Genomic DNA, 12,378 nt, shown 5'->3' with positions numbered 1-12,378 from the left:
AGGTCATCCCAGCACGGGATACTCAGCAGAGGTATGGCCAGAGGGCCATCGGGCATCTCTCCAAGCCTTCAGTGGCAGCAGCTTGCTGGGGGTTCACACTTTTTCCTCAATGCAACCAGAGATTTTCCCAATATTCAGACCATCTGGAAGCAAGCAAAGAAAATTCATCTCAAAATCACTGATGCCCTAAAGGTAATTTAATAACAAAGTATAGAGAGTTTTTCTTGAGGTTTTTTTTTTTTAAGAAATCAATATTATTCAGTATTGTATTCAGCAAGGAGGCATTAAATTGATCAAAAGTGACAGTAAAAACATTTATAATGTTACAAAAAAATTCCATTTCAAATAAATGATTTTATTTTGAGCTTTCCATTCATCAAAAAATCTTGAAAAAAAATCCACAAAAATACTAAGCAGCAAAACTGTTTTCAACATTGATAATAATAAATGTTTCTTAAGCACCAAATCAGCATATTAGAATGATTTCTGAAGGATCATTTGACACTGAAGACTGGAGTAATGATGCTGAAAAATAAGCTTTGCCATCACAGGAATAAATTATTTTTTAGAATATTTGAACAGAAAAGTTATATTAAATTGGAAAAGTTTTCCACAATATCACTGTTTTTCCTGTATTTTGATGAAATAAATGCATCCTTGGTGAGAATAAGAGACTTTTTTCAATATATATATATATTTAAATCTTACCAACCCCAAACATTAGAATGGTGTATCTTCTATATTAAAATGTATTTATAAATGTATGATAGGTGTTATTGAGGAAAGTGTTTGTTAATGTTATTAATGAAAGATACAAATTAAATGTTACCAAGACAATTTGGCTTTTTATATGGGGGTCCGCAGGTTTTAATATAATCACATTATTTATATTGGCAAAATAAATACTGCATGAATCACATGTATTTTACTGAGTCACCTCTGAACTATAATGCATATAAAATGAATGCATGAAAATGAAAACTATAATGCAAAATTGCAAATAAATGCACTATAACAGATTTGTGTCTTACATTCTTAAATCCATATTCATAAACACATGCAATCCACATAGGCTAATTGTAATTTGACTTATTCTGTGGTCCCTAACACGGCTAAAAGGGAAACCGTTTGTAAGACTACAGCAAACAGGACATCATGATAGGGTGTTCATGTGTGTTTTCATTCTGCATCAAGACATAAGTTGTCCAATAAACCAGTCCATACCATCTCCACTCCACCCTGTTCTAAACACGTTACCTGTGCAATAGCATGTTACCATGTTACCACTGCTAGAGGAGATCACAACAGATGCTCAGGAATGCTGCCACACCTGATGACTGCTGATGATGGACCGATTTTATAGTAAAATCAATTGATGCAGCAGCTTTATGCAGCACTGACAAATCATTGTTAGCCTATCTCTAATAGTGGGGTCCCTCTGCTACTGAAGCCCCTCAGATATTGGATGTCAGTTGGATGTCAGAACAGCAGCTCAAGTGAGTTGAGGAATATTGTGGTTGGCTCCAGAAGGCAGTCATATAACAGGAGTTCGTGATTGCTCCGTGGAAAACGTGAGCAGAAAGAGGAATATGAACTGAAAGAGCCGCAGTATAACCTCGTGAAGAAGGAATAAGCTGGGATTTTTTTTTTTTTTTTCACTCAGGATATCTTTCTTTCAGACAATCGTCTCTTTTCGCAGTCAAGGTGAGATTTTTTCCTCAAATTTTTACCTGCATGAAGAACAGCAGCAGATCTGTCTGAATAAACAACACGTACTCCCGACGCGACGCGACAAGAACGCTGCCATTATAATTAGATGTGGGAGAAAACGCGTGCGGGTACGGTCGCGTCGCGTCCAGTGGAGATGCAGTAGCCTATTATTTCGATAAATGATAACTGAGGGTGTCGCAGTGACGCTGCTGTACGGCAGTTTTACATAACAAACACAATCTCGGTCTCACTTTATAGTATGAATCAAAATTATTTAGGCAGGCAAATGCATGTAAACATATATGATACTGATATCGACTGCAGGTCATTCAGTAGCCGTTATGTGCAACGATTCTCGCAAGGTTTCAGTTCAACTGACACCTGATCATTGAACCTACACCTGATAAATTCCTGAGTGATTAAAAAATCTTGCCATTTAATTCACTATTGCACTACTCACTATTTAATTAGGCTTACTAGCTGTAATTCACTATTCGTGACAATCATTATATATATAGCCTATAATATATATGTAGGCTATATACAATACATATATTATACTATATTGAATTTCTATTCTGTGAACAACAAGGTGTTACATGTGATTGTCAGTCTAAATTTCCAGTGTAATTGAAATCATCATCAGTGACTTTTCTCATAATGTGAGGACATTAGCGAGACTGAGCTCGTTCTTATCTGATTTCATTATTGATTTTTCCTGGGTCTCTTCACTTCAAGTGTATAATGATTTCGCCTTGACTGGTTGACGTTGCTCCAAATCTTTATTGACCAAACTATTGTTCTGCAGTGTTGTGGATACATTTTGCTTGGGTTCTTGCGGACAAACCAGGGTCAAAAAGTAGCAGTGTTGCACAGCTCACTCTTTAACCTCACTTTACCCCACAGATTTGTGTGAGAAACCCAGTCAAGTTTAATTTCCTTTCTCTGCAGTCAAAGCCTCTCACTGTGAGTATGTGTGAGCACAAACACAGTATTTTTGGAGAGAACTTAGTGCCTATGGATTCTTCCTTAAAAGTCCCACACACACACTCAGAAATCTTTTGCCTGTGAGACATGCGGCTCATCGAGATAAACAGAGCTCCCACTCTTGAAAACAGGCTTCCTGCTAATTTCAGCAGAGCCTCGCTCACTCCCACTCGAGAGTTGGGAGAGTGTCTTCAGGACAAGTGCCTTGTTTAGTCACTGTTGATTTGGCACGGAACACTATTCTCTCAATGCCTGCTCAAACAATAGCCCACATCAACATTTGTTCATTATGCTCTTTTGAGAATATTCAGAGAGAAGCTGTTTATTTAATATTTATTTTCCTCAGGCACACAGTCTGCTATCCATTTATTCAGGAGGGCTTCATTCTGTTTCAGATGAGAAAATAATAATTTGAACATTTTTGTGCATGCCTTTTCCAGTGGATATAACCAATGCTCACACATTTATATTTCAAAATATAATTAAATACTCAAATATATTACAGGCCAAATATTTATTTCCTCATAAATTTCTTGGATTTTATGGGGGGATATTATCAATCTTAATATATTTCTATTGTGCAAAATATAGGCTATGTAAAAAAAAAATAGTATTAATTTACCCAAACTTGATTTAAGTTTGAAAATGCATTTTCAATCTTAAATCAAATGAAAATGCCCTTTGAAGTACATTTTGATATATATAGGCCTGCTTATATAGATCTTATGTAGCCCCGCCCCTTTTGGGCACTGTGTTCGTTGTGTTCTGTCTTCCGTTTTGCATTGTCATAGCATGAAGGTAAGATCTTACAGATTTATGAATGATCCGCTCATTTTAAAATCTTCCCAGTCTTCTGATATATCTTATGACATCCGCTGCACTTAAAACATTACACTGCTCATGATAACTTAAGTTAACTCTACAATAAGTAAATCCACTTCACCAGGTAATTACTCTTCAACAGCGAAGTTATAGAAATATACAGATCTATCACAGAAACAGAAATTCAAAAACAAAACTCTAAATATGGCTGTGCACTTGTTTCTCTGGCGCATAAGGTCTATTATGTTAGTCCATGTGTGTAATATCTTTATATGCTTTACATGCTATATTGAAATTAAAAAATGTGAGCAGCTATACATATTTAAGAAGCTATTAAGCATTTATTTCTTATGTTACACTCACATCCACATTACACACATCCACATTTTTGTCCAATCAAATGCTCTCTAGAATAAATATGTGGCACTCCCTAATACCGCCTACTGATTAGCATTAGTAATTAGCAAATCATCGTTTACGGCTATGATGTGCAGTAAATAAACTGCACTTGTCAAGCCTTGGGGTCCTTTAAATGAACTCATGTGTTGACAGAATAACTTCAGAAGACCACCACCATGATGACTGCACGTGAAAAACTTAAGAAGAAACCACCCAAAGACAGTTTGACGCTGCTACCCTGCTTCTATTTTGTAGAGGTACGTGCCATCAATTATTACCCATTTAATACTTCAGTAGAGCAATTAATGTCTCAGGTGATTACATTACGCACTCCAAATAACTGGCTCCTCATTTTCATTGAAGACATAATTGAAAATGCATAATAGCAGTCAGTTTGAGTGCGTTAGTGTGTATACCTTTCAACACACTGTCAGCCCTGGAGTACAGTACTCTGTGTTGACATTTAACAGCCATCTGCCACAGTCGCTCTACAGTAATTCAACTGTGTTCTGATGTTATGTTTGTGTATTATCAATCTTTAATATCTGTTTGTAGGCATTTTAGTACATTTTAAAATTGAAAAAGGCTCTTGCATTTATTACATTGTAATAAATTAGTAACTACCATGTAATTACACATACTCTCCCTCCCCTGAGAAAACAGCTACCCATTGTGGCGTCCTCCATGGTTTCACTGTACTTCCTGGAACTGACGGATGTGCTCCAGCCAGCGCTGGTGGGATTCCGCTGCCATGACCGTTCACTCAGCATGCCCTACGTGGACAGCGGCGATGAGCTCATCCCTCTACTCATGCTCCTGAGTCTGGCATTTGCTGGCCCTGCTGCCTCTGTGAGATCATAGCAATCATGACAACTTATTGTATTTAAATATTTCTAACATTTGTGACCTAACTAGTCAGGGTTATTAACGTCAACTTGTGCACATTGTTCCAAAGAAAATAAAATTATTTACCTTAAACGTATTAACTTGCTTCTCCAGAGAAAAGACACAACCTTAGGTTTAAGTTATATTTCTCTACATTTAATATCTGAAATAAGTGTACTATATTTAACTATCCTCAAATTATATTTAAATAGGCCAAAGTAAAAATTTGGATTAACGATCATATAATTCTTGTTGTGTTCAGATCATGATGGGTGAAGGTCTGCTGTATTGTATGCAGTCCAAACTGAAGGTCCGTCCAGGGATTGAGGGAAGCATCAATGCTGGTGGATGTAATTTTAACTCTTTCCTGCGGAGAACTGTTCGTTTTGTTGGTATGTAACTATCTTTTCATTGTGAGGCAATTTTGTATTGCAAAAAGTAATGTGTTGTATGCTAAAATTGGCTGAATCTGAGGGCTGTGAGCTAAGAATTTTAGTGTGGATTTACAGTGTAATCCTGGTCTCCAGTTGCTTTACACTGTCATTTTTATAATTTTAAAAGTAAATGTATTCTTTTTAACTGCATTTTGTGACTCAGGAATCTGAAAGGAGTTGTGTTGTAAACATATACTGATATTGCATTTTTATTGAAAGAAATTACTAGAAATCTAGAAAAATCCTTACAATTTTTCCAATGTGTGAAATGAAATGATGTTTTATTAACAAAGTTCAGGAGGAGCACATTCTAATCAGAATGATTGGAGGCCTATATATATATATATATATATAGCCGACTCACCTCCGTTCCTCGACAGTCTTTACTTTACTTTATCCCTTCGTCACCCGACTCCTCACTCTCAGCTGGTTCCTATCCCAGATAATCTAGGTTTCAGGCCACATTCCGAGCTCGGAGCGCTCCCCCGGACAGCATGCGCCAAATACGCATACTCTTTTACTCTATCTAATTATTTGTAAGTGTGAACTTGTGAAATCCGAATAGGACTGATGCAGATGAATATTATGTAACATGAGTCATGCACAGAGTGTTACATGGACCTGATGAAATGAATCATCATTGTTGTATTCCTCATGATCTGTCTCTCCTTGTAGGTGTTCATGTGTTTGGACTTTGTGCAACAGCACTGGTTACTGATGTCATCCAGCTAGCCACTGGCTACCACACACCATTCTTTCTCACAGTATGCAAACCCAATTACACTGTCCCAGGTGTATCCTGTGACAAGAACCCTTACATCACCAAAGACATTTGCTCTGGCCAGGATCAGCATGCTATTGTATCGGCCAGGTAATTGAGTGTTTTGCTACAAAATTACATCTAATTATGTGATTAACTGTGATTAACTTCAACCTTGTACAATCACCATTTTCTTTTTACCTTTTGTGATTTTCTTCCTGTAGAGCACTCCACAATCTCCCCCCTTTTTTTTAAATCTTGACATTTAACATTGACTTCTGCTGCATATCTTGTGTAGGCTTACTCTAGATGTTTGCTTTCCTTTGTGACAGGAAAACCTTCCCTTCCCAGCATGCAACCCTCTCTTCCTTTGCTGCGGTTTATATTTCAGTAAGTCTCTTCGACACAGTGTTAATGTGTGTTTACTCAATGTTTACTGCAAATACTGTTTGTATATAAACCTAATAGGCTGTACATTCCTAAAAAAGTATTTAAAAGAGAGTATTTAGTACAGTTTAAAGTGATTGTCCTGTAGATAGAAATAATGAACAACCAAAATAATATTGAATTGTACTTTAGATGTGCATAGAAAAGACACGGCACATGCACTGACACATGTGATAGATTTCAACACTGCTCAAGTTTTTAAGACATTTAAGGGTTGATTTAATATGCTCAGTTGCATTATGTTCGCTAGATTAGTGAAAGTCTAATTATAAGTAAGCACTTCACATTTCTTGGTACTTAGCAGGATCCACTTCAAGCGACAGACATGGAGATAAGTTGTTACTTCTTCCCACCTTGCGCTTGTCAGACTGTCAGAAGCTGTAAGCCAGCTTGTTATTAATTTGCACATGACAGCTGGAGACCTCTGCTGCTCTCTACTCTTCTAGATGTACTTCAACTCAACAATCTCAGATAGCACCAAGCTGCTCAAACCCGTTCTGGTGTTTGCCTTTGCCATTGCGGCTGCATTGACGGGACTCACTCAGATTACCCAGTACCGCAGTCACCCCATCGATGTGTATGTTGGGTTCTGTATTGGCGCTGGTATTGCTGCGTACCTGGTGAGTGATTGGTTTTCTGATGTCTGTTGTATCAGTGGTGTAGTGTTTTTGGACAGCCATCCCCCATGTAATGTCATGCCATGTTGCTAATGAGCTTAATGTGTTTTACCCATGTAGAACATGTTCCTGCATCAAAATCCTTGTTGGTTCTGGCGCAACATTACAGCCAATTAATTAGATTTTAGTGTTTTGGGTTGGGCAAAACCTGGAGATAGGGACTTCAACAACATTCAGCAAACTATCTGTTCCCTCAGGATTAGGGCTATGGCAGTTTACATTTGACATTTGTTAATCCTAAAAAAGGATGCAACTTAAATTGCATTCAAGCAATACATTGTACATGTATTGCCTTCTAAGTAAAAGAGACAATTGCTGATTGGTAAAGTCATTACGTCACTGCAGCTGCCGTTAGAAGCTCAAGTTTCCATAGAAACCTGAGACTCGCGCTTAGGACTTGTGTATTGGCTGGTCTAGCCTGTAAAGTAAGCTTTTTTAACGCTATTTGGGCATAAGAAACAACATTTATGAGACAGTTCTTGTCAGATTTTGTTGCTTATTTGAAATATGTTATTTATTGGTGAGTTCTGCAAACAGTTTTTGAGATTTTAGGATTCCCCCATTTAAATAGATAGGACTTGGTCTTGGATGCCCCGAAATAGCTGCCTGGAGGTGTTGCAAATATGGCTGCCGAGTGGCTATACAGGAACACCTTTTGATGGAGACGTTGATTGAACATTGACCCAGGAACACATTGATCCTACTTGGCTAAATCAAATTTCTGGATAGGTTTTCAAACTGTTCTCGGAGCCTCCCCAACACTGCACATTTTGGTGCACATCTGCTTCCTGGACAACACTAGGAAGACTGTTCCAGAGTTTAGGTGCTAAATAGGAAATGGATCTAGGCTACTGCCAGCAGTTTATTTTGAAATTCTAGTTATTATCAACTGGCCAGAATTTTAAAATCACAATAAACGTGAAGGACTATATTGCGTTAAGAGCTCACTCTAGTACTGGGGAGCTAAACCATTTAGTGCTTTGTAAGTAATTAGCAAGATTTTAAAATTTATACAATGTTTAACAGGGAGCCAATGCAGTGTTGACAGAACCGGGCTAATATGGTCATACTTCCGGGTTCTAGTAAGATCTCTAGCTGCTGCATTTTGGACCAGCTTGAGTTTGTTTATTAAGCATTCAGGGCAACCCCTCATTAGAGCATTACAATAATCTAGCCTTTAGGTCATGAATGCATGAACTAACTAAGAAGTTCATAAAGTCATTACTGCTGTGCTGTCTGGAAACAACATGGGGTTGAAGCTTTATTTCTTGTTAATTTAGCCACTGTATCAAATAAAAACCTAGGGTTGTATTTGTTTTCTTCTAAGAGGGTCGAAAAATAATCAGATCTAGCAGTTTTTAAGGCCTGTCTTTAAGCAACCATGCTCTTTCCACAAAATGCTTTCCACAAAATGCTCTCTATTTTTCTGGCTGCTCTCTTGAGGGCTCGAGTGTCATAGAGTACTCAAGTAATCAGCTGATGAGTTAATTCAGCCAGGTTACATAAGGGTGACACCCAAAATGTGCAGTGCTGGGTAGGCTTCAAGAATGGTTTGAAAACACCTGCTGTAGCTTAAACAGTAAGGGTAGCCTATCCTGTTCCTGGAGGGTTACCATCCTGCAGAGTTCAGCTACAACCCTAATCAATACAGCTGGTAACCAAGGTGTTCATGATTACTTAGAAATGACATGCATGAGTGTTGATGCAGGATTGAAACTGAAGTTTGCAGGAAGGTAGCCCTCTAGAAGTAGGGTTGACTACACCTACAGTAGAGCATGGCACAAAGCCATTTTGATACAAAAGGAATGCAGAAATGGGGTATTAATGCAATCTAAGTCACTTTGGATAAAAGCATTAACCAAATGAGTGGCTGTGATTTTGCCAATTAGAATTATGGATCCATTCCATTTTATTCCAGGCTTTCCATGCTGTTGCCAACTTCAAATCTCCTGAGGACACTGTCATCCCTCAACCCCCTCCTCTGCAGAAGGATGCTTTGAGGGCTCTGGCCCAGCGAGGTCATGACTCTGTCTATAACAAGGGCCATGCCTCTGAGAGCAATGAGGAAATCACATCACCAGCATCTCTAGATGGGTTGAACCGTCCTGTACAGCGAGAGAAAACCTCGTTGGGAAGCTTAAAGAGGGCCAGTGTGGACGTGGAGCTTCTGGCACCTCGCAGCCCAATGGGTAAGGAGACCATGGTAACCTTCAGCAACACATTACCCCGTGCTACAGCTCCAGAGGAGCCAACAAGGCGTCTGGTGACAGTACCTGTACCTGTACCAATGGACCCCATGCGGTCACAGCAATTAGTATCTGAATGGAAGCAAAAGTCAATGGAGATGCGAGGTGGCAGCTTGCCCGATGAGGACACCAGCGAGCAGGGCTCAGACGGTGGTGACGACACAACCACAGAGGAGGACAGTGTCCATTCTTCAAATTATTCGTCTGTTCCACAAACTACCAAACCAGCTAACCCACCTGCAGGTGCAAGAGTAGTGATGCCCCCTCGTCCCCCTGGGCAGCCAGTTCCCCCGCCTGTATCCCCTAAAAGCGCCAGCACTCGAGCCAAATGGTTGTCCATCACTGAGAAAAGTGGTGCTAATATTCCAGTTATCAAGGGAGGAAATCAGCCTCGGATCATGCAGGTCATTGCCATGTCAAAGCAACAGGGACTCCTGTCTGGATCAGCAAAATCCTCTGAGACTTCATCCTCCTCTGGTACCTCATCTATCACGGGCACAGAATCATCACCCAATCGCTCGGAACGCGACAGCGGTTCAGGCATCATCACCGTTGATGCCCATGCCCCCCACCACCCTGTAGTTCGTATGACCTCAAATCCAAATAACCCATGGGAGTGGAGAGGATCTTGTGATGGAAACATGGCAGAGTCATACGAGCTCAAAAACCTCAACCGTGAGAGTTCCCGCAGTTACCGCCATGTCAGGAGCAGCTCTCCTTGTTCTTCTGCCAGTGAGGCTGACCACGGGCCGCCCCAGCTCCCTCAACCTCCCCAGCCACCACTTCCCCCTCAACTCCCACCTGTGGGTCAAATCTCAGAAGGTCGCAGTCTGCGCCGCAAGACCCCTCTAGTTTTGCTGGACAGAGAGGGCAATCAGAACCACACTGAACAGGAAAACTACTACAGAAAGCTACAAAGCGGCAGGCATTTCAAAGAGTGACCATGTGCTAACACTTTTTTGTCTTTTAGTTTTAAATGATTTACTTGATTCTATGAGGAATATCTGAATGACCGGATTCACTACACTTTGAGTCAGTGGAGCTTATAGGAGAGCTTTCAGGAGATGCTGCTTCTGACGACTTAAGAGCACAATGGTTTTACCCTCTGAGGGTAAACCAAACTATAAAAATTCATCATAAAAATTCCTCTCAGCTTTATTGTATTACATTATCTTTATATTCTTAAATTCCTACAAGGCAGATTCGGGTTTATTTATATTGCTGCTCTTTTTGTTCATACTTGACTTACATAAACGTGTGACTGAGATGTCAAGTTGAATTTATGTGTATATGTGTTTATGCACGATTGTTTAGTGTATGTTGTAAAATGAAAAAACAAAACAAAATATTGCCTTGTAACCTTCATGGTGAAAACCAAGTTAAAGTGTTTTGTTGGCTCTTTATGAATGATAATTGCTTTGTAAAAAGGTAATGTCCTTCATTCTGCATCTGACTATAATTGCTGATACTGCGTTCTGGTCACTTTGCAAATGTACTAAAAACATTCTGTGAAAAAGCAGTGGAAATATGGAAGCACTTTGAATAAGCACTTATGAATTACTTCATGTCTTTGTGTGTTAATAAGTGAGGTGAAATGGTATGTCAGGTATTCCAAAGGAATATTAGACTGAACTGGACTATAAGGAAAGTATTTTTTAAAATTCATCATTTACCTTACAGCTTAATGGAGTACACATGAAGAAGTTACTGCAAGTCCCACATTGTATGTCACAATGAGAATTTTTTCCCCAAAAGAAATTTTTTCTTTTCTTTTTTTTTTTGCTGTAAATCACAAAAATTATTTCTACAAACTCTCTGGGATTTATATGTAATAGTTAGCGATCTCCTTGTCATGCTGTTTCCCAGAGGTTCTCCTCTAAATGAACTTGATGCATGTTATGTGAGTGTCGTCAAGGTGGAAGTGAAGCCTTGTCAGTAAAGAATTCCAATCTGTTATAATGTACATGTGCAGCTGTCACTGCAGGTTGAATTCTGTGTGTATCAGCTCTCTCTTTCCGGTGCTCTGAGGTACTCCTGGATCTCTGTAGATGGTTGTCCTTAATGGATGCTTCATGCAGTTGATGCAGTTTCTGATAAAAGACAACATAAATGACAAAAATAAAAAAAGCTGCAGTAAATTACAATGTTTGTCATTTGTAATGCACTGCAAATCTTTTCTTCAAATTATAAAGTGTAAATCTGGCGGCCTACAGCAGGATAGTGCTGGAGATTAAGATTTTGAACCAATTAGGCCATGATGTACATGAAAGGTAAGCAATTCTGTGCCGTTTGGTTTATAAACATTACTTATAAACAATTAAAAATCACAGGAAGGCTGTTTACTGGCTACATAGTCTTAAATCTGCCAAGCAAGACAATGAACATGTCTTGCTTTCTGTCTTTCAATGACCTCAAATTAAATTCTCATTCAAAGAATGGTGCCTTTTCACAGTGTACAGTATCATCCTCATCGCTGGAGCATTAGCAGACACACACACACACACACACACACACACACACACACACACACACACACACACACACACACACACACACACACACACACACACACACACACACACACACACACACACACACTTTTGGCCTCACTTCTAGCAGCAATTTAATTCTCATAACAAGTCTCCCATCCAGGCATTGGTCAAGCCCATCCATGCTTGGCTTTAGTAAACCAGGTTAGAGCTGCAGGGTGTCAGGAGCTTTAATTCAACAAAAAAAAAAAAAAAAAAAACTCTCGATTGATGCGAGGAGCTACTTCTTAAGGTTGGCCCTCACAGACCCCATGATGTCACATACACAAACATAATACACCAAACATGCATTTCGTATTTCTGTCAGCAGGATACAGGGGAATAAAATAAAAAAAAACATTTCACCTGTGGAATTTAATGGAAAAAGATAAATGCGTCCGCATCATCGAATTTTCGTGTTTTTACAAAAGGCAAATTGTAGATAAGTGTGTGTGTGTGTGTGTGTGTGTGTGTGTGTGTGTG

At 39.2% G+C, this 12,378-nt stretch overlaps 1 protein-coding gene across 3 annotated transcripts; it reads left to right on the top strand.

The window, feature by feature from the left end:
• Nucleotides 1-1,230: 1,230 nt before the first annotated feature.
• plppr3b (phospholipid phosphatase related 3b) lies at nucleotides 1,231-11,496 on the top strand. 3 transcript variants are annotated; one of them, XM_079857413.1, is made up of 9 exons: nucleotides 1,231-1,704; nucleotides 2,617-2,676; nucleotides 4,072-4,175; nucleotides 4,582-4,767; nucleotides 5,066-5,195; nucleotides 5,913-6,108; nucleotides 6,330-6,387; nucleotides 6,891-7,064; nucleotides 9,040-11,496. In XM_079857413.1, the coding sequence occupies exons 3-9, from the start codon at nucleotides 4,095-4,097 to the stop codon at nucleotides 10,306-10,308; spliced, it is 2,094 nt and encodes a 697-aa protein (XP_079713539.1). In that variant the 5' UTR covers nucleotides 1,231-1,704; nucleotides 2,617-2,676; nucleotides 4,072-4,094; the 3' UTR covers nucleotides 10,309-11,496. The 3 variants fall into 3 exon arrangements, with proteins under 3 accessions (XP_079713539.1, XP_079713540.1, XP_079713538.1); XM_079857414.1 differs by lacking the exon at nucleotides 2,617-2,676; XM_079857412.1 differs by lacking the exons at nucleotides 1,231-1,704; nucleotides 2,617-2,676 and having other exon boundaries at nucleotides 3,805-4,175.
• Nucleotides 11,497-12,378: the final 882 nt, after the last annotated feature.

This window comes from Squalius cephalus, assembly GCF_949319135.1.
Source record: "Squalius cephalus genome assembly, chromosome: 22".
Classification (NCBI taxonomy): domain Eukaryota; kingdom Metazoa; phylum Chordata; class Actinopteri; order Cypriniformes; family Leuciscidae; genus Squalius; species Squalius cephalus.
Note: the sequence above shows the minus strand (reverse complement) of the source record. Positions and strands in the feature narration are given on the sequence as shown.